This window comes from Schistocerca cancellata, chromosome 2, assembly GCF_023864275.1.
Source record: "Schistocerca cancellata isolate TAMUIC-IGC-003103 chromosome 2, iqSchCanc2.1, whole genome shotgun sequence".
Lineage (NCBI taxonomy): Eukaryota > Metazoa > Arthropoda > Insecta > Orthoptera > Acrididae > Schistocerca > Schistocerca cancellata.
Genome location: NC_064627.1, coordinates 599,377,982 through 599,400,907, shown reverse-complemented (window position 1 = coordinate 599,400,907; position 22,926 = coordinate 599,377,982). Strand labels below are relative to the sequence as shown.

Below are 22,926 nucleotides of genomic sequence, written 5' to 3'. Positions count from 1 at the left end.
TATTCACCTCTGCTTGCTCCCCTTCGAGACAATCAGACTGAACTGCTCGAAAGTGTTCTCTAAGCTTTGCAAACAGATGAAAGCCCGTTTGGTCAAGTCAGAATTGTACGGAGAATGAGCGATGACAGTGAAGCCAATGCGTCGGATTGCTGCCGAAGTCTGGCACTGTCAGTACGAAGGAGAGGGTGCTCCATGTGTGGACGCATTCTCCTAATTCTAAACTCGATTACAGCAAACTGTTTCTCACACATGGAGATAGTTACGTTACACACCACCATGTTACAAGCTACACTTCAGAGCCATCTGGAGGCAGAGGGCTACAAATATGTAGGCATGAAGGATGCAGATGCAGAATGTTAATAACGTTTGTTTTATTTAAAAAAGCTTGAAAAGTTTTCACATAAAATATTCGAAGTCACTACTTTTCAGCACGTCCTCATAGTCTGTACTTGTGCCTGACTGATGGTGTAATTAATCGAATGAAACAGCCATCTAGAAATATATGAAATAAATCTCTGTCTGGAGGCCACTCAAAAGTATAAGAGTTTTCCCTTCTTGTAAGCATAAAAAATAAACATCCTCGAACACATCCCTGACCTCTATACCTCCCACCGCCTTGATCCCCCTCATCCCCTGGCTGCTCTTCTCCTCTACAACGCCCGCCCTCTGCCGCACCTTCACCGTTGTGTCCCCTCCACCTCTACACCCTTCATCTCCTTTCCCAAAGTGGCTTCCGTCGACTCCCCCTCCTGGATGATGCCTTCTCTCTCTCCATTTATCCCCCCTATCAACTCTGATCCTCATTTGCCCCTCCCTTCCTCTGTCCTTTTCCTGGGCTCCCTCTGCCCCCCATTCCATCCAGTTTTTTTCCCCACCTACCTCTCTCTACCTCCCTTCTCTCCCCCAAGTCCTCTTGCTCTCCCCTCCACTGCATTTCTCACTCCTTATCGCCTCCGCCCAGCCCCCTTTTTTTTCTATGTCCCCTCCCTCCTTTCCTTCCACCCCCCTTTTCCCCTTCATCGGTCCGGGTCCTCCCCCCCCTCCCCCCCCCCCCCCCCCCACCATCTCCCGCTGTGTCGCCTCTACAGTGCTGGATAAGTGAGTGTTCAGTGTTGTGCGTCCCCTGTCAGTGTCGCGAACAGCCACCATACTGTCGCTATTTGTGATTTATCTCATGCGAACAGAAACCAGACTGTCGCCATGTTTTTTAATTGTGCATGTCTCCTTCCTGTGTGTCTTCATCCGCATCGTCAGCGCCATGTTTTTGTATTTTACGTTCCGCCACTTTCCGCCATTTTACTTTTTTCAACGAAGTCACCGTTTTATCGCCTTTTTGTATATTGTTTGTTCTCTCACCATTGTTTGTTAAACTTTTCTCTTGGCTGTAGATCAGCATATTAAGCTGCTGTCAGCCCACCCCTCCCCAGGTCGGGGGGAATCGAAAATCAATAAAGGAAAAAAAAATCAATAAACAATGGCACAATGTGCCCCTTGGGGGCTATCCCACAAGTCCTGCATTCTGGTGCAAGTTGTACTCAGAAGGAACTACGTTAGCGCACTAAACTGACCTTTCCTCTTTAAAAGGATCCGTCATCGAATTAAACGCTGCATCCTCAAATATCAGTTTGTAATATAACCACTAAAGTTTTTCGAGAGGTATATATTGCATTAAATGATCGCGGTGCACTTACTCCGTTAATTCTCGATGAAAATCTAGCATTGTCATTGTCAGAAACGCAACTGACGGACGATGAAATTAAGGAATTACACAGATGTAACTGATGCAGTCAAAGATGCAGGAGTGTCTACTGCTAATAGGAATTACATCATTGGGTCCATTGTAATATCTAGTTGCTGTTAATACTACATCAGTTACGTATGTCAAATTCGTCTTCGTATTCGACTGTTAGTTGCCAACCTCACGATGGACATTCGTGGCTGTTATCGAAAGCTCAGATTTTCATCGACAATTAACGCCAAAAGCGCACTGACAAAATTTGGTATCCTAATGTCTAATGCCAAGTAATTTTGTTTCTTCTAATGGTATGCGGTACGGCAACTGAGTTGTTTGATTCATCAGAAGAACTTTCTTTCTTTTCTGACTTAATAAAATACGAAAAGCAGCCTTCCTACTGATCTGTGACTAATCAGTTTTCTATACTGCATTCCTAAATCGGTTGGAGCTAAGAATTAGGGCAAACCGCTACTGCATCTTCAGACTGGGTGACAACTGGAAAATGCTCAACGTCCGTGCGTGCAGGTGGAATATAATGTACTCCGCTGTATGTTTTTGCTTTAATTCCAAGTCTTCCCTAAGAAAAGTAACTGTAAAACACGGCATGATTCATATACACAAGCCTATGAGGCGCAAAAGTCTGTCGATCATCCATTTTCCAAAATCATTTGCTGTTGTTCAGAGTAATACTGAGCATGAAGTATACAGGCAGTTCAAATATGATGTTGGACTAGAAAAAATGTAGGCTAATATCAGGGTACTTGCAAAAATTTTACTTGTTTGAATTTCTTTCCTTTTAGTATCTGCTTAAGTAAATAGAAGAATGTTGGAGGTTCAAGTAACGTTACCCTCACAGGTAACAAAATTTTAAAACGGTTTTCAGTTACTTTTCTATCTGGGGGAGAGAGACAATACATGGAAGTTAGCACAGATGAGACCTAAATCAAAGTGAGAACAACGAAAAGAAATAGGGTCAGACGAGCTACTTTCGAAGACGGCATCTCTAAATGGAAAATAACAAATCTCCAGCACTTCAGCTTTAATCACTCGAATTTGTATGTCACGCTCATCCTTCGGCGAATCATAGTTCCTTCAATAGCTCTCGCAGTCATTACTTCCTGACAATTTCACAGTGAATTTACTTATATTGTCCAAAATTCTGTTCTAGTTTAGGAGAAAATACTTCCAACATGAGCAGTTACTGCTATAAACAGGTGCTAACTTCAACAAACATGCAGAGTCTTAACGGAAGTGCAAAAATACCTAATCGCTGCATTTTGTAGTAGAATCTGTAAACACAGTTCTTATGTAGCCGCTATAGGAACACTCTTCTCATTGATGCATTTGCCAAATTATGGCAAGCAGTTAACTGACAAGCAGAGGTCTGCAAGCGCGAAATAGACTTTTTGAAACCATCTGCACATTGGTGTAGGTGCACCCGTCCATTACTGTGGGTCCTCAAGAATTTCGTGTGAAGGTCTACATTATTTACAGCCTTAAAAATAACGATGCTTTACTGTACAGTGGTATAGCACAGAGGTTAAGATGAACTCCAGATGTACAGATGGTTTAGGGTTCGAATCTTATCACGCGCATTGGTAAGTTTTATTATTAAATCTTGATAGAAATAACTTACATAGTTATTTTTATTCAATTAATAAGTTAAAATAAAGTTTTTATAGCCCTTTACCGCTTCACTTTCATCATCGTATAGTATTTTTATTTTTGTGTTAGTTTTTCTTCCTCACATACTTCCTTCATTTGGAATCTTTCTGCATGGGATTTTAATTACTGTTATGCATTAACTTTGACTTAATTTCTTCCATTTTATCATACTGTATTTTGGTCCATGTCATTTCTGTTTCTCATTTTGCTTGAATTTCGTTTTGTTTGTAATCCTTTGTTTTTGTGTAAATCTTCATCTGTATAATTTTGTGCATGGTACAACAAGAATTTTTGTTTTAATTGTTTGTATGAAGGTTACCATCCAAAAAAGATACATCCTGTGAAGGAAAGTACATTTTATGCATCATTTAACAGCCAATGTAAATAAATTATTTCGTATTTTGAACATTTAAACCCTAGCTTGGCTTTTTCTAACATTTAAATATTGCAATGGATAAGTAAGATTCTAAATAGAATAGACGATCAAACAAAATGCTTTTTCATCGATTACGCGCAAACTTGGGCCCAATGTGATGAATGAATGTAGCATATGATATCCTACCTGAGAACCTAATCTACAACACCATACAGATGGTTGCAAAAGTTCGATCCCATCTACAGAGATCTCTCCTTATATTCTTGAGGAATGTGACATTTTATCCTAAAAAAGATACATTTGATTACATTTAGTTACTATTAACTTTTTGAGAGAGGTCTGCGATACTATTGCTAGGGGTCCCCTCGTCGTCAAATATCTATATGTGAGCGTTGAATTTACTGTCTGCTGTACATTCAAAAGGGAATAAATATCCATTTATCCTTGTTTCTAACAGGATCTGGGTCAGGATCTGTGATATTTTTGCAGAGATAAAATTGATTTCAATGGTTTTGAATTATTTGTGGAAAGGGCACCCATCGAAATTTGGAGGTGTTCGTTGGATTTAACTGAGAATATAACGTTTCGAGGTAGCGTGACTTAGTGTTCAGTAACGAATACGTCTACTGTAGATATCCAAGAGGCACTGAAGTTCCATAGCTGAACTAGCAGTCTAACTACTGGCTTCATTACAAATCTTGCAGTCATCAATTCATTAGTTACCTTTTAATAATGGTTTTCTCCTTATTCTATGATACTACCAAGCTCGTATTCTACTTTCTCAGAATATTACCACATCTTACATAGCCTAGAACGCCGTATAATTTGCTCCGTCTTCTAATTAGTCGTCTGTGTGAGGTGTGGCGCCTTATATTGCTCCTGTCTGGAGCCTGTGTATCGGGAAACTGATTCGTACGTACACAGTAACAGATGGTCTGAAGCGGGATCAGTCGAGTACGTAGTTCTAATTTGCATCTGATAGAAGACAATAACGGACACAGACATTCAAGAAACACATCAAGAGAATGTTTTTGTGAATTGTTCTGTTTATTTCTTGAAGGATTTTTTGTTTATTTATGTTTATGCAGTATTGTGTATGCTTTTAGTAGTGTGAATTATGCGTGAATGTGGTCTAAGGTTATGTAGATATCCAAAGCTGTACGAACTAGCGTGAGAAATTTCTAAGTCAGTCAATGCAGACGACGAGGAATTTAGTATCATAATATGTTAAGTAAGTTTATGGTAAAACGGAAGCTAATTCGAGTGCAAATGAAACTGGTTAAATACGTAAAGTATAATCAAAATATCAGTATGTCAAATATTTATTTCGGGAAAAAGTAAAGTTCGTGACCGAGCGGTTCTAGGCGCTTCAGTCTGGAACCGCGCGACCTCTACTGTCGCAGGTTCGACTCCTGCCTCGAGCATGGATATGTGTGATGTCCTTAGGTTAGTTAGATTTAAGTAGTTCTAAGTTCTAAGGGACTGATGACCTCAGATGTTAAGTCCCATAGTGATCAGAGCCATTTAGTAAAGTTCGAAGGTGTGCTATTTGCTGATTGGTCAGTCATGAAAAGCGCGGACGAACGCGGTAGAATAATGTTTTTCTATTGGCCTTAAAGAAAACTGACCAATCAGGACGGAGTATTCTTCGCGCGTCTTTTGCCTTGGGATATAGAATGCTTACAGCAGTATAAGTAGTCGGAGCCAAGCCTTTCAATCGTACGTTCGTGTGTAGTATGAGCTCCGAAGGATGTTATCGTTTGCCGGTTTTAGTTGTGCTACATGCCTCAAAAGTGCTTTAAAGTGAAGGCATATTTATTGCGGCGTGTTTTTTTTAATAAAGTATGAATTTTTTGAAGTATTTTTGTGTATGAGAAAAAAAGTAATTCCGCGTGGCGTATTGATCAGATCGATGACTAAAAACCTGAGTGCATTAGGCACCGATAAACTTAATAGTATGGCGAGCATTTTCCTTTAAGAACAGTCCTTGCTTAAAAGCTGTTCAGATTTCGGGTATGTTACAATAAACTTGCTAACGTGAATGAAAGGGTTTGTGAATGGCTGTGTTAAGTTTAGCACAGCTTGGCAGTGAACGAGTAACTTATCAAGGTTCAGAATATAACGACGTTTTGCTAGTATTTCCACTTTTCATCCAAAATTAAGATCTTTTCCAGATTATTGGAATAGTTATGTTCTAAGTATCCTGGTGCGAGTTGCAGTACGGTAGGTTTCTGCTCGGCTTTCCTACCGGCGATCTGCTGCAACGGGTTCACAGGTAGATGGAGGTAATGGACGGAAAGGGCCGCGCCGCCGCACCTGATTAAATTCTCATCCTTCCTTCAAATTTAACAAACTCTTACGAAAATCTCATACATCTTGTAAATTTGAAACCTAAACTCCTATGTTTCCTTAAGTCTCCACAACCGCAAGCTTGTGATGCACCGATGGCAATCCTCCAGTCTCTGTCCAGTGCCACGATCTCCATATTCCAGCCTAGAAGTCCATCTTCCTAATTCAGAACTCCGAAACAAAATTTACCCACTCTACCAGCTGTAACACTGGCCCAAATATCCTTATATGAAGGCTCCAATACCCTTCTCAGCCTCTTCAGCATCATAAATCCACCCGAACTCCCCTCATTTTCACCCTCCACATATCAATCAGGCAAATATCAGTCGAACATTTTGCGCCCGCTCTCAGACACAGATGCTTCAACACAGCCGCTTATTGTTCCTTCCTGCCGTTACGACAAGATGATCATCACGGAGTATCCACAAGCAGCATTGCTATCTACATCATAACACCGCTACAACACCACTGACTGTGATTGTTGTTAGAGAACCAACAGAAAGAGTAATTTTGTTGTATTTTAGTCTCATTACTTTGTTCGTTTCATCTGCACAATGCCGTATGTCCAATTTTTGATAGAATTGTCTGTGGAGCAGCAGCATGGTTGCTACTAAACTACCCTCATTCCTTCCCTCCCCTCACCAATACGGGAAAGAAACGATAAAAAAAGAAAATAAATCGCTCTCTAAGTTCGTCTATTTTCAGTGCTAGTGACGTGTCACCGATAGTCGAAAGACAGTTACATATGGACGTGCGTTGAATACTGTCAGACTATTGTAGCTGGTTCATGTAGACTTCGGCTTTCCGTCCTGCTTGTGAACCTGTGATAATACTGTGCTTGCTTGCAGCGACTCCACACGACCTTGTCTGTATGTGTGTGTGTGTGTGTCAGGATGTTACTGAGCAACTGTTAAGGATTCAGTGGTGCTAACTGCAGACCCCGCTACCCACGGAGAACCTGTCAGAATCTTCTCCTGCTTCATAACGAGTTTATTTGTTGCGTCCGTGTCAGAAAATATCAGGAAAGTTTTAAGGATATACGAGGGCGTGCTGTAAGACAATGCCTTCCGAATTCTTTACGTGAAAACTCTTAAATATTTTTAAATAAAACATCCGTCATTAACATTCTACAATTTATTCTTTATGTCTACATATTTATTTCTCAACATGGTCACGCTGGCGACGAACACATTTCTCCCAGTGAGGGACCAGTTAGTTGAAAGCAATACTGCAGAATGTTTGACTTGTCGACGGAGCCACAATTTCACTTCTGCTTTCAACGCTGTGAAAGTGAAGTCCTCGAAGGTGAACCTGTGATAATACTGTGCTTGCTTGCAGCGACTCCACACGACCTTGTCTGTATGTGTGTGTGTGTGTGTGTGTGTGTGTGTGTGTGTCAGAATGTTACTGGGCATGTTCTGGAAAGAGATGAAAATCAGAAGGTGCAAAGTCGAGACTGCATGTAACATGATCGATGACTGTGAACCCCAGCCCTCATGTGTGGTCTGACAGTGTCATGGTGAAGGAGAGGATGCTCCTTGTATGGACGAGCTCTTCGAATTCGAAATTCGGTTACAGCGCGCTGTTTATCACGCATCAACATAGTTATCTTATACACCGTCATGTTACATGCTACAATTCGGAGTCCTCTTGCGACAGAAGGCTACAAGCGTGTAGACATGAAGAGTAAAGATGTAGAATATTAGTGATGTTTGTTTTATTTAAAAAGCTTTAAAAGTTTCCCGGTAGAACATTCGGGGGCTTTACTTTTCAGCATGCCCTAGTATGTTCGTAAGGGATATACATCACAAGCCCTTGCCGCACATGCAGATATTCCGTTCACATCACACAGCATTTAGCACGACGATTACCTATCTGCGTTTTAATGCCTTAGCCATCGAAGATATTACTGTACTTAAGATCTCGGTATCACCGATCACAACACGGTGTGTGAGGTTTTACGGAACGACTCAACTGGCACGGTCGTTCTGCAACATTAACGTCAGGTGATGGTCCTAACGGAAATGAAATGTTCGAAACAAGTAAATAATTTCACCATTACTGTTTTATGGTCCTTTATTGTTCTCTTTTAAGAGATAGACTGCGAGCACTGAGCGCCGTTTCAAGCATGTGCTGTGAAGATAACCCTACAGACCAGTATAGATTTTTTCCTATTCTTCTTTTACTTAAGTCCTGCTTTATTTTCACCATACATTGGAAAGATTATCTCCTAATACTCGTTTCAGTTATGTTTCTGTTTACATAATGTAGTTATTAAGAATATGACTTCCATTTACAATTATTCTGTTGTCATACGCTTTCTTATTTGTTGACACATTATGTGAATACATTTTCTACGGAAAGAGTAATACGAAATTTTAGATTTGCAGGAAAATCTAATCGGTGCAATCGGAATCTTTGAAAGTGTTAGATGCAGCGAGATGTTCGGCAGAGCAAGCGTCAACAAACAGTCTGGATTGTGGAAGTTATTGCCATGCGGCGCGTGTGCCGCTATGCACTGTGTCCGTGACCGGTAAAAAATATCCATTTTTGAACAGTGCTACATTTATGATCTTCCTACGTACTGTCTTCAAAGAACTAGCGTCTTTACGTGGCGCATTATCCTGAACTGTCTGACTGATTAAGCATAAACTTTTTCGTGTCCAGACCGGTAATCTTAACGCACTCCAGAAGGATCCCGTTTCTGGCTATAGACAGCACAGATTGTTTAATGCCCACAACGGACTATGAATTCCAACAAAAAATACGGTAATACCATTTCTTGTCATATATTGATACAAAGAAATCAAACTGTGGTCATACGGTGCGCTGCCCGCCGCGTCATTGAAGAGATTGTGTAGACAATTGTACACGACACGGATTGCTCGGTTCAAACCAGCGACTAATGACTCATGAACAATTAACTTGATGTACTTTCGTACAGCGGACGGATGTACTGTTAAAAGTTCCGCTCCGCGATCTGATAGTTAAGCATACATCTGAAAACTGTGGCTAAGGTGTCTAATAAGCTTTATGACGTCAAGTAACGTCACGCGTTATTGAAAAAACGAGTGTTTTATGTTCGTCGTTGAATGGAGGTTTGCAAACTGAAATTAATTCTGTAAACAGTATGAGTTCCTGTTAGATTCGCATCAGGCGCCCACGATCAAGGATATCAGCAAGACAACACCCATTATTGGAATACACGCTCAACGATAGTGGCCAAACGACGCGCACATCGAAAACTTGCCGGCAGCATCAGCTAAGTGGAGGCTGTTTTGAAGGAACATTGACTAAGAGACAGCGCGAACTATATTTTGTAATCAGTGATGTAAACTTTTCTTGGTCTTCAATTTTAGGTAATTGTAAATTGTCGTATAGTAATGCTATTCACAGAAAAATTGTGGAGTAGTAAGTGCAACATTAAGTAGATTACAGAAATCGAGGAAGATATGGATGAGCTGAAGATTACATTGTAAGACCTAAGAAACGAAATTGACAAAATCAGGCAACTCACAGACAAATAAACCACACTGGAAAAAAGAATCAACAGACAGACAATACTAAGGGTGATTTCCGATTAAGAAAGAAGGATGAGATCTGAGAGAATGAAGAAGTACTGGGCTGACAGGAAACTGAAAAATTCCTTGTATAAAGTTGGCTAGAATCGTCCAATGAAGACCATAAAATGTAAATAATAATAATAATAATAATAATAATAATAATAATAATGCTATTCATATTTATTTTCACTGAGACTCCCAACAAGTGTTAAAACTTGTTTTCATTCGTTGAAATATTTCTTTCCATAATCATAATAACATAGAAAACCCAGTAATTTCCAACACAGTTACTATTGCAAACAGTTGCTACGAATACTAATGATAGAAAAGTCAAACAGTTTTGTTTCTTATATACGTTTTTATTTGACAATTTTTCTTTTCATAGGTGGTTTGTAATTCTTTACCTGCATTTACATATTTTATAGTTCTGCATTTAATCTCATACGATTTATTGTGACGTGCTACTGAACTTTCCGTGCTGTGCAGAAGCACGTCACGAGGTGCTCAGTTTGTTTAGGAGAATATTTTTTATCACGGGTAATCCGTTTCATTTGGGTCAATAGATAATCATTCGTATTGTTATAGTTGTTGGTAATTACTTGCTTGGGTGAGTGTGACGTCCAGCCAAATTGAGTAAAAGTGGAGTAATTGTCCTTTCCGATGTCTTAAAATTTCTCTGCGAGGTAAATTTAGGGGAGAAGGATCGATGTGTTGTCATTGTGAGTAGTAGAACGTATTTAGTCGATGTTGGAGGACGTATTGTTTCGGATGATAAAGACGCATTTTGTGATACCACTCATCTGTTCACAGTACCCAAAACAGTAGTGCATATACACTGAAGAACCAAAGAAACTGGTACACTTGCCTAATATCGTGAAGGGCCTCCGCGAGCACGTAGAAGTGCCGCAACACGACGTGACATGGACTCCACTGATGTCTGAAGTAGTGCTGGAGGGAACTGACACCATGAATCCTGCAGGGTTGTCCATAAATCCGTAAGAGAACCAGAGGGTGGAGATCTCTTCTGAACAGCACGTTGCAAGGCATCCAAGATATACTCAACAATGGTCATGTCTGGGGAGTTTGATGGCCAGCGGAAGTGTTTAAATTAAGAAGTGTGTTCCTAGAGCCACTCTGTAGCAATTCTGGACATGTGGGGTGTCATGTTACCCTTCTGGAATTGCCCAGGTCCTTCGGAATGCACAGTGGAAACAAAGGGACGCAGGTGATCAGACAGGATGCTTACGTACGTGTCACCTGTCAGAGTCGTATCTACACGTATCAGAGGTCCCATATCACTCCACCTGCACACGCCCCAATCCATTACATAGCCTCCACCAGCTTCAACAGTTCCATGCTGACATGCAGGGTCCATGGATTCATGAGCTTGTCTCCATACCCGTACACGTCCATCCGTTCGATACAATTTGAAATGAGACTCGTACGACCAGGCAACATGTTTCCAGTCATCAACAGTCCAATGCCGGTGTTGATTGGCCCAGGCAAAGCGTAAATCTGTGTGTCGTGCTGTCATCAAGTGTACACAAGTAGGCCTTCGGCTCCGAAAGCCCATATCGATGATGTTTCGTTGAATGGTTCGCACGCTGACACATGTTGATGGCCCAACATTGAAATTTGCAGCAATTTGCGGAAGGGTTGCATTTCTGTCACCTTGAACGATTCTCTTCAGTCGTCGTTGGTCCCATTCTTGCATGATGTTTTCTGGCCACAGCGGCGTCGGAGATTTGATGTTTTACCGGATTCCTGATATACACGATACACTCGTCAAATGGTCGTACGGGAAAATCCCCACTTCACCATTACCTCGGAGATGCTGTGTCTCATCGCTTGCACGCCGACTAGAACGCTGCATTCCAACTCACTTAAATCTTGATAATCCGCCATTGTAGCAGCAATAACCGATCTAACAACTGTGCCAGACACTTGTTGCTTTATATAGGTATTGCTGACCGCAGCGTCGTATTCTGCTGTTTACATATCTCCGTATTTGAATACGCATGCCTATACCAGTTTCTTAGGCTCTTCAGTGTATATGCAAGGGTCAATTACAGCTACCATTTTCGTAATCATGTAACTAAATATGCTCTGGTTAGTCACTTGCGTTGTGAAAATCCATTTACATGGGTCTGCCATAGTAGGCAGGAAAATAACCAAAGCGCATTAAACTTCGAAGTAAAATGAAATACAAGAAAACTAATGTATCACAAGTCTTATCACATTTTCTTGTGTTACGAGGAACCCACTGACTCCAGTTGACTGTCCAAAAATAATTGTGTATTTCATATAATTAAAATTTTTGTCAAATATTGTATTTAGTATTACGGCTGCACATAAATCTCCTTCGTAAAACATGGAAGTGAAACCTGCACGCCAAAACCGGTCAGACGTTATATTTTCTGTGAAAAATCATGACTCTGGTGATTGAAGCATTCCAGTTATTACCAAAACATCGGAGCTAATGTGTTTGTTTTTGTATTCTTTTTATTTCATTCTACATGTGAACAGTTAACTTCATGTAACACAATAACAAAACATTCAAAATAAATTATAGCTAAGATAATTGTTATTTTGATACAGTGTGGTAAGAAAAGACAAAACGGAAGTGTTAAGAAAATAAAAAAAAGTCTTTACGGTATACCAGAAGGTATTAATTTCATATTTCTTACAGAAGCGATTAGACACTAAACCATATGTTTCAGAAAACAGAATTCTTGTGAAAAAATTATCTCCTTCAGAATTCTTGTTAAGAAAAGTTAGGGTACAGCAATTCAGTATAACATTTCTGTCTGTGAGAACTGCAGTGCTAACATTGCTAAGTAGTTCATCACATAGCAGATTGAGCATACAGTACTTCATAATAAACATATTCCGCCACCTGGATCCTCAGGTAATATCCATTATTATGTGTAATAGCGTAACCATTTCCATTTCAACATTTTGCAACACTCTCTTAATTGCCTAAGAAGACTATTAGTGACACATAAGAAGTATTTACGGCAGCAGATTGTGCCAAAAAGTCATGTAGGGCTCGTACAAGTTAGTTTTGAGCTGAAGAGGTCTGTTTATCTCCAGATAGTATGGGGATGATTCGTCATACTCCTTCCACGTCTCTGTCAGTATAGACGTTTCTTCTGGCGTTGGATTGCTGAAATAATAACAGTTATATCAGTTGTCGCAGAACTCCTCTTAAGTCACAAGAAACATATGAAATCATCGCAAACATTTACATCATTTCCATTGTAAAAGGTACAGTAAACCATGAATGATGACCCATGTGGAACATCATTACCATATTACACATTTTATCTTCTTCGTAAGAGAAACCTAGCGAAAAAAATTTGGATTTCTAGCAAGATGATTACTTACTCATATTTTGCGAAGTTGGTCCACATTGATATCATCTGGGACCGGATGATACCTCCAGCGGAATCAGGATCCAGACTGTCTGTTGCATGCATGTATTTCACATCATCATTGTGAGCTGCACCTGAAAGTAAGTGAAAAAAAGTTGTGTGTATTTTCCATAGAGGCAAACTCATCCTTGGGTGTACCTATCAGTTATATTTGCTCTCAGCTACACAAAATGCATGGAATATATAATCTTTGTGGAATGCTTTTCCAATTGCTAGTCACACATTAATGAATGGTTAATGAGCCACGTACACAGAGGAAATTGCGAAACTGAGAAAGCATCATGGGATTTAAATGACTTATATACAGTACAGTATAATAAGTAAGTCGACAGCTCGTGGTCTCGCGGTAGCGGTCTTGTTTCCCGAGCATGGTGTCCCGGGTTCGATTCCCGGCGGGGTCAGGGATTTTCACCTGCCCCGAGATGACAGGGTATTGTTGTGTGGTCTTCATCATCACCATTCATCCCCATTACGGTCGGAGGAAGGCAACGGCAAACCACCTCCAATAGGACCTTGCCTAATATGCTGGTCCAATTTTCCCGCCTCGTTCCCCTACGCTCTTGTCTTTCCATAATAAGTAAATGAAAATAGAAGAGTCATTAACACTAAAGAATCCTGACTTCGAAAATTCCATACAGTGTGAAGCCTATACGTACTGCAGCCAGAGATTCTAACCGTGGTGGCATGGATTTAGAAGAGGCCTGCAATTTAATGTGGTGATCTTGTTACAATTAGTCTGTATGCAAGACCACACAGAATCAATAAGAATCACTACAGAGTTATGACGAAGATGATGTCGACCACCTGCGTCAAAGTGTTTGATGGTTCACACTCAAGGCGAACATGCAGGGTGGGGAAGTATCAGCACTCGTCGTTCTTTGGAAAGGGGTTATCAATTCTAGTTGCATATGGTGTTGATTAAAAGATGGTTTGTAAGTACCCTGCACTACACACAATTCGCTAAGTATTGGATCCTGTTAAGGCCACTCAGTACGTGTGAGTTGTGATCATGTCTGTATGAAATAGTGACCCACGCCATTGCACTTGGATATCATCTGATTTTCTGTACCAAAGTAGAAGCAAACGTATGGTATCAGCACGGTAGTGTCAAACAAGTATTCAGCCATTTCATGAAGATAAGAGGTTTAGATATAAGGTTTTAATTATAACTTTTAAACATCAAATGCTGAGTATGAAACTTGGAGTGTGTCCTTCTCTATGTAGTCACCCTTCAGTGCGACACATTTTTTCTAATTATCGATCTCTTGGTGCAGACACTGATTTACACCTCGAGAGCTGTCTCTTTGTCGTTCTGGAAATGTCTTCCATGAAACGGTTTCTTCAGAAAATGTCGCTGGGTACCAGGTGAGGAAGGGCAAAATTTTGTAAAGAAGTGGCATATAGGACTGTGTCTTGTGCAGAATGGGCTGAGAACACATTACCCCCTTGGACAGCTTCCCCAACACTTGGCAATCTTCTTCAACCTCGTCAGGAGATTTTGGTACTACGCTGCTGCGATACATTGTGCCTTATGAGAATTATTTGTTAGCACTACACCACAGCAATCCTAAGCAAACAGAATTATCTAGCCCGATGATGGTTGGGTCCCTGCCTTTTTAAGTTGACAAACCAGGAAAATAAGCTTCACACGAAAAAACGAGTAGAATCAAAAGTTAATTATTTTCGAGGGGGACATCTGCTGGTGCTAAAATTGGACCTTAACCCCAGCCCCCTGGGGTGGTGCGGGAGGCAACTTTTAAATTTCAAATGGGAACCCCCATTTTTTATTGCAGAACATTTTACAAATGTTGACCACGAAATAAGCAAAACTTATCGAATCTGTGGAAAAAATTAGTATTTCAGTCAACATTTGTAAAACTCTAATTCCCCTATGTCAAACCCCACTCTATGGGGAGAGAGGGAGAGTTTTAGTTTTAGCGAATCAAAATTTACGAATTAAATAAGTATTTTTTATTTATCCGTAACCATTTTCCACGCAAAAATGAGAATATGGATTTTCTTGAATTACAGCGCCAACTATAAAGAATCAAAAGAAATATTTAAGACAAAATCTACTAATTTTTTAATGTAGAATCTGATTCTGCAATAAAAAATGGTGGTTCCCGTTTGAAATTTTAAAGTTGTCTCCCGCCCCACCCCCCAGGGGGCTGGGGTGGACGGATAATTTTAGCACCGGCAGATGTTCCCCTCGAAAACAATCAACTTTTGATTCTACACATTTTTCCCTTGAAGCTTGTTTATCGATTTATTCTGGTTTGTCAACTTAAAATTTACGTCATGTAGATAAATGTATCATTTGCGAAACGTCTGAGGTTATTATTAAGATTTCCTGACATGTTTTGAACACTAAGCTTTCCCACTCACTTATCGAGGCACACCTGATACTATTTCTATATCTTTGGATGACTCTCCATCCGCGATAAGTTGCTGCATACTACCAAGAAATCCTCAGTCTAGCCATAACTATAGTTTCATCGCACTATAAGATGTGGTGTGATAATAACTCTCATGGTTTTCAGTACCCGCAAAATATTAAGAGTACATGATAGCCTTCACCCATTGCTTTCAGGTTGCAATGTGAGAGAAAATGGTTCAATTGGCTCTGAGCACTATGGGACTTTACTTCCGAGGTCATCAGTCCCATAGAACTTAGAACTACTTAAACCTAACTAACCTAAGGACACCACACACATCCATGCTCGAGGTAGGATTCTAACCTGCGACCGTAGCGGTGAAGCGGTTCCAGACTGCAGCGCCTAGAACCGCTCGGCCACCTCGGCCGGCGAGAGAAACTCGTATTCCGTTTCTCACGACCGTTTTTTAGGTATTCAATCTGGTTATTATCACTCTGAGCTGTAGTAAAAGAGGCAAGTGGTACCTTCGTGAGTCCCTCGCTATGGAGCGCGGTGGTTCATACGGCCGCCCTGTCATGAAGATGTAGGTTTCCATGGTTTACCTAAATCAGTTAATGTAATTTCCAGTTTGATTTATTAGTAAAGGAAATGGCTACTTTCCTTATCCGTCTTTCCATACTCCAACCTCTTTCTCTCTCTCTAATGACGTTGACGCCGAGAAGTTAAAGAGCAAGTTCTTTTTCTTTTTTTTACTACGCTCCTATTGTTTGGTCCGGTAGCCGCTGTTCATTCTGTAAGGCATTATTCTGTCTTCTACCCCATTGTTCTACAACCATCACTTTTGTCGCGACCTTTACTGTACAAGCTCACCTTCATCTTTATAATGGACCCTTCTCTGGGCACCGTTTACTCAACTCCATTAAGTCTCACTCACCTGCTGATAATGCGCTCTTTGGCGTGGACAATAGTTACCGCCTCTTGCTTTAAAACTGCCACGTCACTTACATCCTTTCGACTAATGAAGCATGATTTAACACGAAACATTCAGATTACAGAAGACAACTGGATCCATTCGTACATCAGCTTTCTACACTCATCAACACATATTGCCTGTACACTATTTCCACATCCTTCTAAAATTAGTCATCTCGACCTTTATATATGGAATTTGTTACTTTCAAAAATTTGCTTACATTAGAAAAAAACGCCGCGTACAGCAATTAGCTGGGTAAAAACGAAAAAAGGCACGTAAGCCGAATACATTGCGCTGCTAGAACCTACCGATTGTCAACCACCGGTGCTACTGTCCTCTTGCGGTTTCTGGTTATAGTATTCACAGCTTGTTTCAGAGTAAGACAGCAACAAATGTTTCGTTAAACGTATAGCTAGCGTTTTAAGATTTCAGTTCTCCAATGTAATACTTAGAATTGATTCGTTTGATCGTGAATGTGAATGTTCGTTTGGAGACAACGATGCACCTTACGGGTTAGTGGAGTAAAGTGAAGGTGGAGGGGGAAGAAAGAAAAGGAAAGGAAAGGAATTATTGATGTCAGCTGCATGAGGACTTTATGTGAAATCTGTCGTCGCTGAAGTGCCGATGCAGCTGATATCAATAATTATTTCCTTTTCCTTTCCTTTCTCCTCGCTCCACTTTCAGTTTGCATAATATCTATCACAGCTGCAGATTCCGCATACATATAACACGTGATTAGTGGAGTATCAGTGGTGCCGATCAGAAAACCTCGAGGAACTTTGAACAGCGTGGCAAAAACGTCCATCTCAATTTGTGAATTCCTTGAATCTCAAGAAACATAAGACGACATTCGGCTTGTGGCCCTCTTAGCTTTCTCGGTCACAGACGTCTCCATTTCTGAATTTATGAGTAATCATCACCACTCTGCGAAATGACTGCTTACTACAAGGACAGGATCAACGATAAACTGGAAGTGCGAGCTGGATTTATACTGCTGACTATTAAACGTGCAACATCAGGAAGAATAACAAATAAAAATCTGTTATTTATTCTGCACACTTAGTATAGTAGCAAGAACACATTTTGAACTTTGGTGTATACACATTGGGAAATGCAGTACACGTAACTGCCATATGTAGCAGCAACAACTGTACTAATCTGGGTGGGCACTGAGCCGAACTGTGCCTGGTTGACAGATACAGGTACACTATGTGATCAAAAATTTCCGGACACCTGGCTAAAAATGACTTACAAATTCGTGGCGCCCTCCATCGATTATGGTGGAATTCAGTATGGTGTTTGCCCATCTTAGCCTTCCTTGATGACAGTTTCCACTCTCGCAGGCATATGTTCAGTCAGGTGCTGGAAGGTTTCTTGGGGAATGGAAGTCCATTCTTCACGGAGTGCAGCACCGAGGAGAAGTATCGATGTCAGTTGGGGAGGGCTGGCACGAAGTCTGCGTTCCAAAACATCCCAAACGTTTTCTATGGGATTCAGGTCAGGACTCTGTGCAGTCCAGTCCATTACAGGGATGTTATTGTCGTGTAACCACTTCGCCTCAGGCCGTGCGTTATTAACAGCTTCTAGATAGTGCTGAAAGATGCAATCGCCAACCCCGAATTGCTCTTCAAAGGTGCGAAGCAAGAAGGTGCTTAAAACATCAGTTTTAGCCTGTGCTGTAACAGTGTCACGCTAAACAACAAGGAATGTAAGTCCCCTTCATACCTATTCAGATTAGTTTGGCTGCCAGAATATGGTTCCCTTCTGATCTCAACATTTCCTGCGCCTAAAATAAATTTCTTGTTCCATCAAGATGTAATTTCGTCACTTCGTCGTCGCAGTGTCTTACCTTGTCTTGCTGGCAGACACCCCACGCTTTCTACATGTAAGCCTTCTTGCGTCAATCACATGGTCGATGCTTGCAAGTCAACACGGCACTGGACGAGGTCATTCACACTATTATTATTGTTATTATTATTATTTCAGTATTATTATTTGGTTTTAGGGCGCAAAACTGCTATGGTCATTGGCTCATTATTATTATTATTATTATTATTACCACCATTTGCCACTTTGTCAAAGATGTAGACCTACTGTACATTGCTTCGGACTGAAGGAGAAGTTAAAGCTTCCTGAAAGACGACACAGCTTGAATCCACAATTTCACCTTGGACCATCTAGTTTCTGGACAACATGTAGGATTTTACATCGACAGCGTTTCTAGAATCCATGCCTGATACTAAAAGGTTCACGTTTAATACAAGTCATTTAGTAGTAATTAATGTGCGTTCAAGTATCCTCTGCAGTTCTACAGCAAATGATCTGTACAAATTTTCTCTTAGAAAAAAAAAAATTATAATTAGAGATACGTTTTAATTATTTTAGAAGTGAGTTACATTTATATAGTGAAATACGTTGATGTCTAAATAAATGAGCAATATCGTAACATCAATAGTGGCATATGCCTATTATACCATTTTAATTAATTTTAATCCTACCTGGGCCATGAGGAAATGTACTGCGAGTACCAACGAAGGAGAATTGGTAGTAGTAAACAGGGTTGGAGGAATAACGAGCCATGCTCCGGATGGCAGCGTCCACTCCTTCCACAAAAAAGCGATGTGTTTCCAACTGAAATGTAATAAACACATCATGAAAATCTACAGTAGTTTGGGAACTTGAAATCTGCAAAAAACATCATTACTGAACTATACTGCCCCCATTAATGATTGTAAACATTAGGTAACATATTTGAATAAATGAAAAGTCGGCATCAAGGCAATAATAAAAGACTTGTCACTGGTCCATGAAAACCGCGCTAAAACTTACGACATTCGTTAAAGTTGTGTCGGACGCCATCATCGTAAGCCGCGTCAGAAGATCAAAATGTGTTAGCACGTGCTTGGACGATTGCTATTGATTGACCGTATTTGTAAAAGCAGCTGCCAGTGATAAATTTATGATGCGGCATACTATTGAGTTACAGTTGGTCGAATTAATACGTAAATCGCATAAAATAATCCTCTATGGTCAATTTTTTTCTTTTACTCCCAAGTGAATGAGTGTGGAAGTAATGTACGAAAACTTTTGTCTCACGTGAAGAGGACGTTTTATTAGCTAATTGCTAGATCATTATCCATCGCTAACCAGTCGGCTATAAAGCGTCACAAAGACTGAAACTTCTCTACAATGTAAAATATTCATGAAGAGGGTGATACGTGCTTCAGATTAAGTTTCAATTGTGTTTGGACCAAACAAAAACATTGACAAAAATTGCCTTCAAGTAAATTGACTGTTTTATCCACCAGTTCCCAACAGAACTACGTTATCATTGCTGTTCCAAAAAAGATCACGGGAATGCAGTGCTGATATTCTTACTTGAATGTTTGAAATTTTTCAGAAGTGACTAGATGGGCACAGACCCTACATGACCAGTAGGACAGCATTGTAAAAACGAAACATTGAGACACCATTGTAATTGATATAGCATTCATTTTCTAAAATAATTATGTTCACTGTATTGCCATTTTAGTAGTCTTTTGAGTCTCAAATCAATTTTCTGTACATTTCTTTGATACTACTACCTCTGGATTTACCTTCTTTTATTCCATGTAACATAATAGATCAAAGTATTTCTATAATCGTTTATCAGTAGGGATTTGTACATGGTAGCTCTGTTTCCTCGGACCTACCAGACATGTGGTGTAGTTGTCCTGCACTGTGATGTCGCTGCCATTGTAGTAGAACTCTTTGATGGACGCAGCTGCTTTCAACTGCTCTTCCCTTGTCGGAAGTCGCAGGTCACATCCCACAATCTCGTCAAAGTTCTCGTTCAGGTTGCTTACTTGTTCTTCAGTGTATAATGCACCACCCTCTGCATAAAAGACATCTAAGGCTTTAGAATCAATTTCCAGTTTTTACACCAAAACAAACTACTTTGAAATCAAGAAATGAGTTACAGAAGTGAATGATTTGAAGAGATATTCACAGACAGAATTTGACAGGTAATGATTGACATACGACCAGAGTTAATGGCGTGCTAGCGGGTGTTCAGCTGAGTTGCTATTTCCATCTTCTGCACAACATTTCGACAGCCTACCCATTCGCCTACTTCAGAAGCTAAGAGTTGCGGTGTTATCTGTACTGGATGTCTCGCATGGGCTCCAATCACGCAGTGGGTGCACATTAAGAACAAAACTCGCAACATATCAAGAAGGCGCTGAACCCGTCGTCGAAATATTGTGCATAAATTGGAAACACAACTAGGCTGAATCCTGGAAACACAAATTGAATCAACCCCGCCAGAGAGACTAGATCCGGAGATGATGTTACACAATGCTGGATTGCTGTAGGTAGCCTGCCTAGCGGTCACTGTGACCTGGATGCTCATACTGTATATGTGCCAGCTTCTACCGTCCAGTGGTGGAAAGGAATATAATTGGTCATAGTGGATCACTAAGGTTTATGTTTCATTTAAGATGACAGGGTAGCGCCTCCGTGATTTTATTCTTATCTACAAATTTTACCAAAATGTGTTATTTCGTGTGTGGAAGTGAATTCTTGATGGCCTCCGTTGTTTCGGTGATAGCCTTAAGGTAATGTCTGATTCTGAGCAGTGTATTGTAGTGCCAGTGGAATTGTAGTTGATTATTCATTCCTCCTTTTTAAAAACAATGCTTGTGGTGTTTGACTCTTGATTTTAGAATATTTCCTGATAGTTGTCTTTATGATTACTTTGATACCAGTTGAGACTTAGCATCCCTATGAGCTCATAATATGCTTGGTGTTGTAACAATGTGTAGCACGAAAGGCAGATCACCATGTGTAGATTCCAAAAAATACCAATACATGACACAAATTCCCATTATATGCTGGTTTCTGGATTTTTCTCGAGTTAAGGTAATTCAGAGATCACCACTCACATACCCCCTTGTGCAAAGCTAGACACGAACTCTGTTACTTATTGGCTAGATCAGATTGTGCCGTCAGGAAATTAGCTGTATGTGGCTGAATTTGCATTATTTGTGTACTTTGTGATTTTATGTAGTTAGGGAAAACTGGTCTTTTAGCTGTTAAAATGCTCCCTGACATGAGGCTAGTTCCAGACCACCTCCTTCAAAGCTTAGCTCTTGATATACTGAGCTGGGTGACTACCTGCATACGTATTTGATTTTTCAGGATTTTTCATGTCTCTGAATGAGTTGACTGAGTGAAATTCTTATCTGTAATCTCAACTTAGGTTCTTAGTTCCTACATCCTGGATATATGCAATAGACTAGGTTGCCTTTCACTGAATAACATGATTACCTGTACATATAGAAAGACTATCTAACGTATGATTTTATGATCGTTATTCCAATATGGATCTCGACTGTGGAACAACTTGCCTGGAGTCTGCGGCACGTCCCCGTCGCTTTCGACTACTCTCTCAATTCTAAAACCTGGTGAGGTGGAAGAGTACTTACTGTACCTCTTCGGCATGAAGCGATACATGAGTGACTTTAGGTGTTTCCTACCTCGTTTTAATTGTAGCACCCCATATGCGAGAAAAAGCTAGGCTCAGTTTATTAACATTTGTATGATTATGTTTTCAATTCATGTATCTGATGTTCACTTACAGAACTATCCATGAGTAATTGGGTTTATTTTCTAATCCATATGAATGTCTTGTGCAACATGTATACTTGTGCTTCTCCTTTTTTAAATAACAATTCCTCAGGTAATTCATAAAATTTCTTGGTATCCTAAAGCGTATTTAAGCCGAAAATCCATGATATTATACGAGTAGAATTCAGATAATGACACTAGCACCTTGAGTTATATAATGATCACTTGATTTCTTGTTTTAAAAAGAAAGGCAGAAAATTGATTGCATACAGACTAGCATACTTTCTAGGGACGTGCAGTTGTTATGCTAGCGTCCCGTTTCCTCACATATCTGTCTGAAACCTGAGTTATCCGTTGTGCATAAAAAAATTTATATTGATCTGACTGATGGATCAGTCCTTGTATATGAACCTATATTGATAGCTTGGCATTAAGGACATTATAGCTGACAGATACGATCGTCTACTGTATGAGACTGAATAACTCAAGATATTGTTATTACAGTCCCAAAAGTCAAATAGGACACAACATCTCGCTTAGTCAAACAAACATACGTGTAAATCTAGCAAGAATATCAAACCTTTTTACACAATGTTCACGTTTAAGATCTCAATATCTGCAGGGTGTCGCAGAAGGAATCTACATATACATCTACATCTACATGGATACTCTTCAAATCACATTTAAGTGCCTGGCAGAGGGTTCATCGAACCATCTTCACAATTCTCAATTATACCAATCTCGTATAGCGCGCGGAAAGAATGAACATCTCTGTTATTCCGTACGAGCTCTGATTTCCCTTCTTTTCCTCCCTAGGTAGGGAGAAAGCGGGTGATTGGAATTCCGTGA

At 40.2% G+C, this 22,926-nt stretch overlaps 1 protein-coding gene across 1 annotated transcript in view; it reads right to left on the bottom strand.

Annotated features, from left to right (window-relative positions):
• Nucleotides 1-12,268: 12,268 nt before the first annotated feature.
• LOC126162237 (esterase FE4-like) overlaps nucleotides 12,269-22,926 on the bottom strand; it is a 74,720-nt gene continuing 64,062 nt past the window's right edge. The window contains exons 8-11 of the mRNA XM_049918609.1: nucleotides 20,163-20,344; nucleotides 18,969-19,101; nucleotides 13,076-13,196; nucleotides 12,269-12,854 (exon numbers count right to left, since the gene is read on the bottom strand). Of these exons, the coding sequence (XP_049774566.1) occupies nucleotides 12,701-12,854; nucleotides 13,076-13,196; nucleotides 18,969-19,101; nucleotides 20,163-20,344 (590 nt within the window). The 3' untranslated portion in view covers nucleotides 12,269-12,700. The remainder of the gene's footprint in view (nucleotides 12,855-13,075; nucleotides 13,197-18,968; nucleotides 19,102-20,162; nucleotides 20,345-22,926) is intronic.